This window comes from Myxocyprinus asiaticus, chromosome 20, assembly GCF_019703515.2.
Source record: "Myxocyprinus asiaticus isolate MX2 ecotype Aquarium Trade chromosome 20, UBuf_Myxa_2, whole genome shotgun sequence".
Lineage (NCBI taxonomy): Eukaryota > Metazoa > Chordata > Actinopteri > Cypriniformes > Catostomidae > Myxocyprinus > Myxocyprinus asiaticus.
In genome coordinates, this window is record NC_059363.1 from 16,120,144 (window position 1) to 16,134,802 (window position 14,659).

The following is a 14,659-nucleotide window of genomic DNA, read 5'->3' on the forward strand; positions in this document are numbered from 1 at the left end:
TGTAATTCTTCATCTCCTCAGTCAGGTGCAAACTGCAGTGCTGTTTTCTCGCATCATCATTAGAGTTTAATGTGATCTCATGTTATGTTAAATGAGATCAAACGACTATTTGAAAATGTTTTATTGTTAACGTTGTCGATAACATGGACTCATCGTTTCAGCTGTAATTAGTACTGTTACTTACTTTCGGCTTACTCACTGATGGTTTAGGGAGCCACTGATTATAAACATCTTGATTTTTTTAAATCATATTTTGTTTTAGAGTTAATTTTTTGTGACTTTAGCAAACTGTGACCTTCAATACACAATTTCTTTTTCCCACCAAAACTGTTGTTGTGATACTGTTCAGAGTGTCAGCTACTCCAATGTATTGTAGCCTACTGTTTGTAATAATAAAAAATGGCATTCATTTCTTTAAAAAAATTTGCAGTTCTGCTACGTTGAGTCTGTTACGTATGTTGAATACCACAAATGAAAACAGTTATGGAAAATTACCAGGTTTGGTTTGTGATCCAAAGTTTGTTCACATGACACTCTGCCTGAACGCAGTTTTTGAAGCAGACCCATCTATACCTAAAAGCTAGACATAACACAAAATCACCCTAGGTCACCTTTTTTAACTCTTTCACTCTCTTCCCTATCCTTCTTTTCTACACCTCTTTTAAATGTCATCACATCCACGCTTGGCACCAGGCAATGGAATGAGACCTGGCATTGGTCTGGCAAAGACTGAGATGGCCAAAATGTAGCCAAGACACTGTTGTTCCTATTGAAAGTGAATACACAGGTCAGTTGTCCTTTGGCAGAGAAAGATAGAGCAAGAGAGTCATTAGTGTTGCTGCCATTGCTTCCACCTTGCAAACCAAAGTCAAAACTAATGAAGAATTCCAAAAGATCAGCGCATCACATCATATTTTCTCCTTTCAATGCTCTCTCACAAAATGAACTGCACAGATTTTTATAGCCTCTCTGCAAAAAGCAGCCCATAAAAGCTTTGTGCAGCTGAAAAGTGCGGTGGAGGTGGGCCAGGTTCTGAGAGAAAGAATTTGTCCTTGGTCTTTATTAAGTTTTTGTCCTGTTGCTGGGAAACCTGGCCATAGCTTTAAAAGTCACTTTTCAAAATTGCTCTGTTGAAGGATTTCATCTTGAGTGGTTGTGTTAAAGAAATATTTTGAGAGAATAAGAGGTGATCTGAATACAAAACAATAATAAAAAAAAATCTATTTGTGAAAACAAACAAATAATTTTCACAAATTGATTTTTTTTTTTTTTAATTATTATTATTGTTTTGTATTCAGATGTACAGTTGTCAGCTCTGTTGTATAGGATTGGACATTTTGGTAATTTAGTCTATTTAAGTACTCGACAGATACATAAATTAACCTATTACTCTGGGAGATTTATGTGCTATTTTTAATTGTTGGTCAATGCATATAAGTGTCAGATAGACTTCTTTGGCTCTTGCATCAGGTCTCACTGCTTTTTCCACCATGCTGAACAACAACAACTTCTGCATCTTCCATTCAGAAACAGATTCTGTCTCCCTGTTTCTGAAAGGTAGATAGTTTTGTACTGTTTTTTTTTAACCAGACTGAAAGTCACCATGAACATTGTTGAAACAAGTTTCTATCTGATGAATTGGACTGCTGAAAGTCACGTAGTAAATCACGAAATTAAAAATAATAATCATACATTTGTATATAGTTATTACAGAATTTCGATTAGTGTAAAATGTTTTAAAATTGAAATAATTAAAAGAAAATAATCATGCAACTATTGTGTTTTCATGATTGATCATTGCTACAACTTCTGAGTTCTCTAGAACTTATGATCATTGATACTATTGTCATTTTTATTTTTTATATGACATAATGGTCTGCTGTAGTATCCACAGTCCCGCAGCAGGTAGGTTGGGTTTGATTCAGCAGTATAGATCTGTTGTGTATACGCTGCACAGCTGATGCTGATGCTTTCACGCACACACATCAATGCAGCAAGCAAACATGCAGCAATGCACGACTGCAGCAAAACTTTACCTGTGCAAATGCGTGCAGAAACTCAAAGCATCAACATGCCATCATCACTACTGCATGACTGCTCTGTGAACTCAGCATTCTGCTCCTAAATAACTTACAGTATGTGTGTTTGTGTGTATGACGGTTGTGAATGTTTGTGTGTTTAATGTGATCATATTCATCCAATCGATGTGAAGAGTGAGGAAGAGATATGTGTTTTATTTAAGCTTTAGATTTAAAGTCAACATGAATTAAAGACAACATTACTTTATTTACTTTTTTTAATGCATGTTCCTGTTCTTATTGTGAACAATAACAGGTGCACATTAACCCCCCCCCCAAAAAAAAAATTTCTTTGTAATATTTAATGCAAATGAAATAATTGTCTCTCCCTCTGACACAACTTTCCACTGATATCACTTAGACTGCATGGGCTGTTGGATATTGTTAACAATTGCCAAATAGTTATTTTGGCATTGTCTTAGCAAACTCGCTTTTAGGTCTGGCTGCATTCTGGTATGGAATGCCCACTTTACACAGTTCAATCAAAACTCATGTCTACATTTTACTTGAAATACATCAAATTACAGAGGTGAAATGGATTCCAAATAGGGTTGAACACGATTAAGAATTTAAAGTTTAGCATTCAAATTTTGTTAGTGAGCGCTATAATTATGTAATTATAGAGGATCTTGTTGCATGATCAGGTCTTTGAAGAGCTCTTCATAGCTCAGTTTAGGAAAAGCATGGTTTCCAGATAAGATATGGAGGCTCATTTTAGTGTTTCTGGTCTATGTGTGGATCAGAATGCTTTTCATTTCACCCTCCAACAGCATGTAATGCTCTCCTCCGAAAACCTTAACTGTCAAGAGAGTTGCTATGTTTGTGTGAGTGTGTGACAGAGAGAGAGAGAGAGAGAGAGAGAGAGAGAGAGAGAGAGCAGGATTGGAGATCTGAAATTGCGTCTTGCTTTCTTCCACTCAGCTGTAAAGGTTTTTTAAAGCTCTGCCCACTTTAACACTCCATGCGATCAGAACTTATCTCACTGCAGAACTCAAACCAGCATGATCGCCCTGCACAAGCGAGAAAAAGAGAAAAGAGATGAGCAGAAGCAGACTGAATCGCTTAGCCTTTTGCTTTAAATGCCCCAAAACTTGCCAGACCTTATTATGGATCAGTTGCTTACTGTATGTTTGTATGTTTGTCTGTGTGTGTATATGTGTCTGTCCTTTGTTTCTTATTCATTTGAAGGAGATTTTTACCTATATGGGTGTTGATAGGGCTGTAGTACAGCCCGGACAGGCCCAGCTGTCACCCGGGGTGTCTACAATCAGGATGGAGCCTGCCCTCCCAGGTCTCAATCCCACTTGAACATGCATATCCCTGAAAATACCATTTCACATGCCCCTTATCATACACCTGTCCACTTATCTACCTGTCTCTTCTTTAAACACATGTCCTCTGTCCTCCTATCACACTGCAATCTCTTGTCTCTATCTGTCTGTTTCCTTCCAAACATCCATCCACCTTTCTTCTTGGTCCCCTCCAAACACCTTGGGCCGTAGATTTATGTCATCCACCCACTCGTGAAGGGTGAAGCAAAGATGGTCACCACGACTCTGTAAAGTATCGGCACAATTGAGCCACATGCTTTTTTGCCAATTTGTACAAATTTAACACACTAAAAACTAACATTATCTGCTAAGAACATATGTCGATGCGAGTGAAAACACTGAAGACCGGAAAACGAAAACAGGCTGCTTGTATAAATCGGGGGACACTTAGACGTTCAGGAAAAGTTGGATCACTTCCAAATACTGTACCTGTCTTCTGTCTACATGTTCCTATCCAAACAATTGTTCACCAGTCTACCTTTCACTCTACAAACATGTATCCACCAGTTTACCTGTTCCCTTCCAAAAACCTGTCCACCTTTCACCTCCAAACACCTATCCACCTCTGAAAACTTGTCCACCTGTCCACCTTTCCCCTTTCAAACATTTCTCCATCTGTCCACCTTCAAATACCTTTTCACCTCCAAACACTTTCCACCTGTCTCTCTATCCCATCCAAACAATGTCTTCTGTCTATCAGTTCACCTCTTACAGTAAACGAAGAGTTCTGATGTCTTTGTGACCTGAATGGAGCCGTTTAAATAAGATAAAGTTGTTCATTTCATCTCATCTGTTGAAGTGGCCTTAACTTACACATCCAGAAGGTGACATTGATGAGTTGATTTGTGATCTGCTGCAGTGCTGCAAGACAATATGTATTCAGAGTCTATTTAACATTTTCAGAAAGATTCTTTGAAATTTTGATGATTCTTGCTGTTTTATCTCATCCATGACACACTACAGAACTTGAATGAAAATCTGAGTGGATTATGGAACGTTATACATCTCTTTTCTCTCTCCTCCTATGCTCCCTTGTTCATTGTCACTCTCCAGAGGTGGTGGAGAAGGTGTCACCTCCTGCCCCAGTGGCAATTCTGCCTTCCAGTGCAAGTCAGGACATCTCCCCAACACAGCTGGCAGGTGAGTCCCATCCATCCGTCAGTCCCTCCATCCGTCACGTTTAACTTGATTCTTCTCATTTCAAATGAAGATTATTCGAGAGATTAATGGAGGCATTATTGATATCGGAATGGACAGTAAACACCAGTTTTTTTCCTCAGACATCTATTGTTTGTTTTCTGTCCCTTTCTTCTCTTCCTGTCGTCCTCTACATCTCTTTCTCCTCTCTTCTTTCGGTGGGCATATTTCAAGACCATGTCTATTTACAGATGCTATTCTGTAGTTTTAATTGAGGAAAGCTCCATTAAACTGAGTTGCTCTATGAAACTTTATTGGATGTTTTGGTGTCTTTGACCTCCTGCTGACTCTTCATCTAAAGTTTATTTTTGTTATTAAATTTCCAGGAAGCAGAATGTTCCATGCTTTAACAGGTCAGGACAGGCCACAAAAAGCAAGGGACCAATTAAGAAGTTGCAAAGATATTTTAGTTCTTCTTTCCAAACAGACATCCAACACCCCAAATCTCTGTCTCTCTTCTCCCCCCACCCCCCAAAGTCCAAAGGGATGTTAACAGTATTACTGTTGACAGAAGCTTAATAAACTAAGTTATGTAATCCGCATTCTCCAGAAACATGTTTGCTTTAGCCATTCTTTCCTTCCCGCAGAGAATGAAAGATTCATATCAGAACAGCCTCTTTATAGCCCATAAATGTCTGCTTCCAATAAGTGATGTAATATGCAAGTTATTTGTTTACTTAAGAGTCCATGTAGCTATTCATGTATTTGCCCATTATGTTTATTTAATGCACTGCTTACGTTTTGTTAATGCAAAAAATGACCTCACTCTCTCCTTCCCTCTCTCTCTCTTTCTCCCTGTGTTTCTCTTTCATTCTTTATCTCTCTCTCTCTCTCTCTCTCTATCTCTCTCTCGTTACAGAGGTTGACGAGTGTCAAGTGAGTCATGATATCTGTGGTGCAGGAATCTGTTATAACACCCCTGATAGCTATATGTGCATTTGTGACGACGGCTATAGAATGGACAGTGAGGTCACCACATGTGTAGGTGAGAGGTCAAAGGTTAAACTAGCAATATTGATACTGTAGTTGCAACTAGCCACTGTGTTATTAAAACTATGAAGTGGATTTAACATATTTGTGCATATATAACGCAACTAGAAGAGTCATGCGCATGAAACTGAGGGTGGACATGTCATCTTTTGTGGAATGTGATTGCAATCTTTGGTAATTAAATGTCATGATTTTTGTAGGTTAAAAAAAATTATAATATTTTGGCTAAAATGCTGTGGCAGAAATCGCACATTCCCATTATAAAGTCTGATGGAGTTGCACCTTTTACAGATCATCTGTCATTCACCCTCGTATAGTTGAAAATTGTATGACTTTTTTTCCCCATGGATTACAAAAAGTGTTATTGAACAAATATACCCCCAAATGTATATATATACACTGGCAGCCAAAAGTTTGCAATGATGTACAGATTTTGCTGTTTCGGAAGGAAATTGGTACTTTAAATCACCAAAGTGGCATTCAAATGATCACAAAGTATAGTCAGGACATTACTGATGTAAAAAACAGCACCATCACTATTTGAAAAAAGTCCTTTTTGATCAAATCTAGACAGGCCCCATTTCCAGCAGCCATCACTCCAATACCTTATCCTTGAGTAATCATGCTAAATTGCTAATTTGGTACTAGAAAATCACTTGCCATTATATCAAACACAGTTGAAAGCTATTTTGTTCATTAAATGAAGCTTAACATTGTCTTTGTGTTTGTTTTTGAGTTTCCACAGTATGCAATAGACTGGCATGTCTTAAGGTCAATATTAGGTAAAAAATGGCAAAAAAGAAACAGCTTTCTCTTGAAACTCGTAGGTTAATCATTGTTTTGAGGAATGAAGGCTATACAATGCTTAAAATTGCCAAAAAAACTGAAGATTTCATACAAAGGTGTAGACTACAGTCTTCAAAGACAAAGGACAACTGGCTCTAACAAGGACAGAAAGAGATGTGGAAGGCCAGATGTACAACTAAACAAAAGGATAAGTACATCAGAGTCTCTAGTTTGAGAAATAGACGCCTCACATGTCCTCAGCTGACAGCTTCATTGAATTCTACCCGCTCAACACCAGATTCATGTACAACAGTAAAGAGAAGACTCAGGGGTGCAGGCCTTATGGGAAGAATTGCAAAGAAAAAGCCACTTTTGAAACAGAAAAACAAAAAGAAAAGGTTAGAGTGGGCAGAGAAACACAGACATTGGACATCAGATAATTGGAAAAGAGTGCTATGGATCTTAACCCCATTGAGCTTTTGTGGGATCAGCTAGACTGTAAGGTGTGTTAGAAGACAGCCACATCTATGACAAGTGCTACAGGAAGTGTGGGATGAAATGTCACCTGAGTATCTGGACAAACTGACAGCCAGAATGCCAAGCATCTGCAAAGCTGTCATTGCTGCACATGCAGGATTTTTTTATAAGAACTATTTGAAGTAGTTCAATTTTTCAAATTATAATAGTAATTTTTCACGTTATTAATGTCCTGACTATACATTGTGATCAGTTGAATGCCATTTTGGTGAATAAAAGTACCAATTTCTTTCCATAAGAGCAAAATCTGTACATTATCATAATCATCATAAATATATTTGCTTTATACCTTGTTTCAAAGAACTTAAATCAATATTTATTTAGTTATTAGACATTTTTACAGGTATAAATCTTTAATACAATGAATATATGATACAATGTATTTGATACAATGTGTATGTGTATACATGGCATAAAATCAGTGGACATACTGTAATTACAATGGACTTTTTTTAATAATAGGATCAAATGATTAAATTCATATAAAACTTTATTGGCAAGAGAAACTTAAGTGTACATTGCCAATTCATTATTAGACACAATACATACAGATATAAAACCTATTGAATGCTAAAGTTTAATTTGCTGAAGTTTAAAATCTCAAAAATATTATTTTCTCTGGCTGCCGTTCAGTCTCTACAAGCTGACTAAATCTTGCTGAATGGCCAGGTCCTTCTTTTAGTGTCTATCGCGCACATGCTAGGTCTCTCCTTCGCGGTTTTGATTTTGACAGTGGTTCAGATGACAATAGTTGCGCATTTACATATATACAATATACACTGCCTGGCCCAAAAAAAAAATCGCCGTTTGGATTTAAATAAGGGTTATGATCTGGGGATGCTTCAGTTGGTCAGGTCTAGACTCAGCAATATTATGCGGCAATAAAATGAAGTCAGCTGAGTACCTGAATGTACTGAATGACCAGGTTATTTCATCAATGGATTTTTTCTTCCCTTACGGCACAGGCATATTCCAGGACGACAATGCCAAGATTTAACGGGCTCAAATTGTGAAAGAGTGGTTCAGGGAGCATGAGGAATCATTTTCACACATGAATTGGCCACCACAGAGTCCGGACCTTAACCCCATTGAAAGTCTTTGGGATGTGCTGGAGAAGAATTTACGGAGTGGTTTGACTCTCCCGTCGTCAGTACAAGATCTCGGCCAAAAATTAATGCAGCTCTGAGCGGAAATAAATGTTGTGACCTTGCATAAGGTTGTCGAAACAATGCCATGACGAATGCGCACCGTAATCAAAGCTAAAGGCAGTGACGACGGGATAGTCGAACCACTCTGTAAAGTCTTCTCCAGCAAATCACCAACTGAAACAACCCCAGATCATAACCATTATTTAAATCCAAACGGTGACTAAAGTTGTTAAAAAGTAAATGTGCATCCATGAATTCAGTAGTAAATCAATCAGAGCTATTAAATATTGATAACTTAATTATTTTTGACAGATATTGACGAGTGCGTAGAGATCCCGAGTTTGTGTGCCAATGGTCACTGTCAGAACATTCCAGGCAGTTTCCTGTGTGCGTGCGAGCCTGGCTTCATGCTTAACGAGGAGGGCACCAGCTGCTCCGGTAATTGCAACACTATAGCCCACACAAACTCACCCATGTACACACACAGACACACACACACTAACTGAGTCAAGGCTCAGTAGTAGGACTGACAATGTCAATTAACATTTTGGATGGTCAGAATTAGAATGTACTATTTTCAAAATTTTACTTCTTTTTTTTCTTCTTTTTTTGTAAGATTTAGCTCTGCTTCAACAGTGGCCTAGCAGTAAACAACGATTTAATCACTGAAAGTTACAGAGTATCTGTGCTGTTGGTTGCTACTAGACGTTTATTCTAGCCAGCTGTATACAATTGTTTCAGGCGGTGGATCACAGTCTGCACTCCCATTGGCTAGTGCTGCATTATTTTGCTGCTCATTTATGTAAATTGGAGCTCTGATAAACTTTGTCACATTGCCAGTGATCACGGTTGCTCATGTCATTGGAAAACAAGAACACTGTATGTGTAAAGGCCCATTTAGCACCCATGCTCTTAATAAATGTATCAAAAGTCTGGAAATAAAATAAGATACAGTAAATGTTCATATTTTAATCATCTTTTACCATCAACCGTCAGTATTTTTCCTCATGTTCTCTTATCGCTCCTCTTCTCTGCTCTATTGGCTCTGATTTTGATTGAGAGGTATCAGCGCACATGAAGTCTGTTTTTGGTCCTATACCACAATGTGGTCGTCCAAATACAAACAGAGCTCTGTCTCTTTCTCAGCTCCACACATATCCTGTATATATGTGTGTCATTAGCTGGTTTTGGGGGTTAGCAGATGAGGTAGAAACCACCTCCCTGTGACACATTCTGAGGTTTGTGTAGGAAGGAGAAAGAGGTATTGACATACCATGTTGATGTGAACATTAACTGAAGCTCCTGACCCGTATCTGTATGATTTTATGCACTGCACTGCTGCCACACTATTGGCTGATTAGATAATCTCATGGATGATTGTTGGTGCCAGACGGGCTTGTTTGAGTATTTCTGTAACATTTCTGTCCACAAAACTGCCACTCACTGGATGTTTTTTGTTTTTGACACCATTCACAGTAAATTCTAGAGACTAAGAACTTTTAAGAACTTTTTAATGCAGAGGACCCCTCTTGCGAGAGACTCCCTTCAAACAATATAAAGGCAGCCATACATTTTCATATATAAAGAGCCCTTTATGCTGTAAGTGGGATATTATAAAGACTACACACACACACACACACACACACACATATATATATATATATATATACACTATCGGTCAAAAGTTTTGAAACACTTACTCATTGTTTATTATAATTTTTTCACATTTTAGAATAATAGTAAAGTCATCAAAACTATGGAATAACATAAATAGAACTATGGGAATTATGTTGTGACTAAAAAAAAAATCAAAACTGTGTTATATTTTAGCATCTTCAAAGTAGTCACCCTTTGCCTAGAATTTGCAGACATGTACTCTTGACATTTTCTCAACCAACTTCTTGAGGTATCACCCTGGGATGCTTTTTAAACAGTATTGAAGGAGTTCCCATCTATGTTGGGCACTTATTGGCTGTTTTTCTTTATTATTTGGTCCAAGTCATCAATTTCAAAAACGTTTTTTATTTTTTTTATTACATTTTAGTTTTATAATGAAATAAATTAATATGGTAGCACAATGATATTTTTGTCTACAAAACTAATTTCAAACATTTAAGCATACGCCTTCAGATCAAAAGATTTTTAAGATCATGAGAAACATTTCAGTCAAGTGTTTCAAAACTTTTGACTGGTAGTGTGTGTATATACATATATATATATATATATATATATATATATATATATATATATATATTTACACAGGGTTGGGGAGTAACGGAATACATGTAACGGGATTACGTATTTAAAATACAAAATATAAATAACTGTATTCCACTACAGTTACAATTAAAATAATTGGTTATTAGAATACAGTTACATTCAAAAGGTATTTTGATTACTATACCAGCCCGAAAATACTCAAACCAGCCCGTCTGGCACCAACAATCATGCCACGGTCCAAATCACTGAGATCACATTTTTCCCCATTCTGATGGTTGATGTGAACATTAACTGAAGCTCCTGACCCGTATCTGCATGATTTTGTGCACTGCACTGCTGCCACACAATTGGCTGATTAGATAATCGCATGGATGATTGTTGGTGCTAGATGGGCTGGTTGAGTATTTCTCTAACTGCTGATCTCCTGGGATTTTCATGCACAACAGTCTCTAGAATTTACTCAGAATAGTGCCAAAAACAAAAAACATCCAGTGAGTGGCAGTTCTGTGGATGGAAGTGCCTTGTTGATGAGAGAGGTCAACAGAGAATGGCCAGACTGGTTTGAACTGACAAAGTGTACGGTATCTCAGATAACCGCTCTGTACAATTGTGGTGAGAAGAATATAATCTCAGAATGCTATTCTGAGATACGGGTTGGCGCTGTTGTACAAGGGGGACCTACACAATATTAGGCAGGTGGTTTTAATGTTGTGGCTGATCGGTGTGTATATATATATATATATGTGTATGTATGTATGTACAGTTCTGCTCAAAAGTTTGCATACCCTTGGAGAATTGGTAATATATGTACCATTTTTAAAGAAAACATGAGTGAGCAGGCAAAACACATTTATTTTATTTCTTATGGGATTCATATTCAACTGTAGGTTATAACAGAATGGCGCAATCATAAAACAAAACATGGCAACAAAGAAAAAAATGAAATGACCCCTGTTCAAAAGTCTGCATACCCTTTGTTCTTAATACTGTGTATTGCCCCCTTTAGCATCAATGACAGCGTGCGGTCTTTTGTAATATTTATCTATGAGGCCCAAAATCCTTGCAGGTGGTATAGCTGCCCATTCATCTTGGCAAAATGCCTCCAGGTCATGCAGAGTCTTTGGTCGTCTTGCATGAACCGCATGTTTGAGATCTCCCCAGAGTGGCTTGATGATATTAAGGTCAGGAGACTGTGATGGCCACTCCAGAACCTTCACCTTTTTCTGCTGTAACCACTGGAGGGCCAACTTGGCCTTGTGCTTAGGGTCATTGTCATGCTGGAAAGTCCAAGAGCGTCCCATGCGCAGCTTTCGTGCAGAAGAATGCAAATTTTCTGCCAGTATTTTGTGATAACATGCTGCATTCATCTTGCCATCAATTTTCACAAGATTCCCATGCCTTTAGAGCTTATACACCCCCAGAACATCAGTGAGCCACCACCATGCTTCACAGTGGGGATGGTATTCTTTTCACTATAGGCCTTGTTGACCCCTCTCCAAACATAGCGCTTATGGTTGTGACCATAAAGCTCTATTTTGGTCTCGTTAATCCAAATTACAGTGTGCCAGAAGCTGTGAGGCGTGTCAAGGTGTTGTTGGGCATATTGTAACCAGGCTTTTTTGTGGCATTGGCGCAGTAAAGGCTTTTTTCTGGCAACTTGACCATGCAGCTCATTTTTGTTCAAGTATCGTCGTATTGTGCTCCTTGAAACAACCACACCGTCTTTTTCCAGAGCAGCCTGTATTTCTCCTGAGGTTACCTGTGGGTTTTTCTTTGTATCCCGAACAATTCTTCTGGCAGTTTTCTGGCTGAAATCTTTCTTGGTCTACCTGACCTTGGCTTGGTATCAAGAGATCCCCAAATTTTCCACTTCTTAATAAGTGATTGAACAGTACTGACTGGCATTTTCAAGGCTTTGGATATCTTTTTATATCCTTTTCCATCTTTATAAAGTTCCATTACCTTGTTACACAGGTCTTTTGGCAGTTCCTTTCTGCTCCCCATGGGTCAGTATCTAGCCTGCTCAGTGCATCCACATGAGAGCTAACAAACTCATTGACTATTTATACACAGACTCTAATTGCAATTTAAAAAGCCACAGGTGTGGGAAATTAACCTTTAATTGCCATTTAAACCTGTGTGTGTCACCTTGTGTGTCTGTAACAAGGCCAAACATTCAAGGGTATGTAAACTTTTGATCAGGGCCATTTGAGTAATTTCTGATCATTATGATTTAAAAAGGAGCCAACACAACTATGTGATAATAAATGGCTTCATATGATCACTATCCTTAAATAAAAGACTTTTTTTAAGGAATATTTTTTTTGCATGATCAGTCATATTTTCAAAATCAATGCCAAAATTTCACAATTTCTGCCAGGGAATACTGTGTATATATATATATATATATATATATATATATCTTTACCCATTATTAGAGTACTGTTCAATGTATTTATTTATTTTTATATAAAATTTTCCACAGACCCCTGGACCCTGAAAACCTCAGATGTAATGTAAACCTCTCTATAAAAATCTGTTGTGGAAGTGATTAAGTGACTTCATGCTCTAACCCCTTTAATGTATCCATATCCATTCATTGTGGAGAAAGTTGTTTGCTCGTTCCAATACTCCCCTATTTGTACAGACTTAAAAAAGATTGTCAACAAACACTGGTACATTTTAAATTCAGATCCCGTTCTTCATGATGTTTTTAAAGAGTCGCCTAGATTTGTATATAAACGTCCACCTAACTTTCATAATCTTGTCGTGAGAGCTGATTTGCCTATGGACCGTCTCTCTCATTTTTTGTCATCTATCCCATTTGGCAATTATAGCTGTGGTCACTGTGCCCAATGTAATTTTACTGTTAAAACTAATGTTTTTTCCCATCCCCATTCAGGTAAAGAATTCAAAATCAAGGGTGTCATCACTTGTACTACAAAAACTTTGTTTACATGATTAAATGTCCTTGTGGATTAGCCTATATTGGAAAAACACAACGTGCTCTAAAAACAGGGATTGCACAACATCGAAGTAGTATACGTACAAATGATCAAAAGTACCTTGTGGCAGTTCATTTTAATTTGAAAAAACAATCTTTCAACTCTTAGATACACTGGTATTGAACATGTCAAATCACCCAGAAGAGGTGGTGATGTTAATAAAAAGAGAAGCCTATTATATTTATACACTTAACACTTTGTATCCTAAGGGTCTTAACTTGGATTTAGATATCCATCTGTTCTTGTGACTTATTTACATTTTGGGATAACGTTTACCTTTGTATCGGTGTTTGTATTTGTTTGACTTTGACCTGTGTCTGATATTTGCTGTTTGAAACGTTTTTACTTAAATTGTGACATTTTCATTCATTTGATTCACTGATGTTTGTGAATTGTTTGTAATTGTGGGAGACTGATGTATGTTTTGCTGATGTTTGAACTTATCTCTAATTAATTGTTCTCATTAAGTGAGATTGAGTGATCATGAGATAATTGACCCTGATTATTAACAGGTGAACATAATGATGTGTTTGGTTGTAACAAAAGTACATAATTGATGTGTGCCTGACGAAGATCATTCTGATTGAAACATTGCTGTGGTTTTTAGATTAATAAAAGGGAATAATTAAACAGTGTGTGGATCCACTTCAGTTTTATTATCAGAGAGGGGTTTTGTAGTTTAGATGTTTTTCTTTGAGTTATTTCATTAATAACAGTATTGTGGAAAGATTGAGAGGTGAAGCCAGACGTTTCCTGTTCTCCTCTCAGTAGGACAGCAATAACAGCCATCCATAAGAACAGACCCCCCTCTCATACCATCATACCTGACAGATGCTGAGCCTTCACTGCCAAAGAACTGGCTGGATGTATATCTTTTTCTTATATATTGACTTTGAGTCTTTCTTTTTGTGTGTTCTCAATTTCAGTTTCAATTAATAATTTCATTTTTTAGCATTATTGGTATGGCAAAAACTTTACATTTGTATTGACAAAGCATTTGCATCATAGCTGCATGCAATGAGAAATTGTGCAGTGTAAAACCATTTGAAATAACAATAGTGCACATAAAGGAATATTAACAAATAAAATGAAATAAGTAGAAATAAAAAAATTAAAAACAAAATTCAATAAAGAGTGCAGAATAAACAAAGCAAGCACAAATTGGCCAAAAAAGGAATAAACTTATGTTTTCTCTCTCTGTAGACATTGATGAATGTCAGGATGGGAGTGTGTGTCCGTCTGGTCTCTGCTATAACAATCTGGGCTCTTTCATGTGTTCTCCGTGTCCTGATGGTTTCGAAGGGAGAAATGGCCAGTGTGTCGGTAAGACATTGAATCTCTGTACACATTCACATATAGCAGATTAT

General features: G+C 37.3%; 1 protein-coding gene across 5 annotated transcripts in view; it reads left to right on the forward strand.

Annotated features, from left to right (window-relative positions):
• Positions 1 to 14,659, forward strand: part of LOC127411150 (latent-transforming growth factor beta-binding protein 1-like) — a 161,288-nt gene that overhangs the window by 104,381 nt on the left and 42,248 nt on the right. For 4 of the 5 annotated variants that reach the window (XR_007892224.1, XM_051646504.1, XM_051646505.1 and 1 more), the window contains 6 exons: positions 1,886 to 1,905; positions 3,267 to 3,369; positions 4,463 to 4,549; positions 5,466 to 5,591; positions 8,380 to 8,505; positions 14,496 to 14,615. Coding sequence is in view for 4 of the 5 variants with exons in the window: in XM_051646504.1 (XP_051502464.1) it covers positions 1,886 to 1,905; positions 3,267 to 3,369; positions 4,463 to 4,549; positions 5,466 to 5,591; positions 8,380 to 8,505; positions 14,496 to 14,615 (582 nt within the window). In the remaining variant the exon portion in view is untranslated. The remainder of the gene's footprint in view (positions 1 to 1,885; positions 1,906 to 3,266; positions 3,370 to 4,462; positions 4,550 to 5,465; positions 5,592 to 8,379; positions 8,506 to 14,495; positions 14,616 to 14,659) is intronic. The other variant, XM_051646506.1, reaches the window with a different exon arrangement.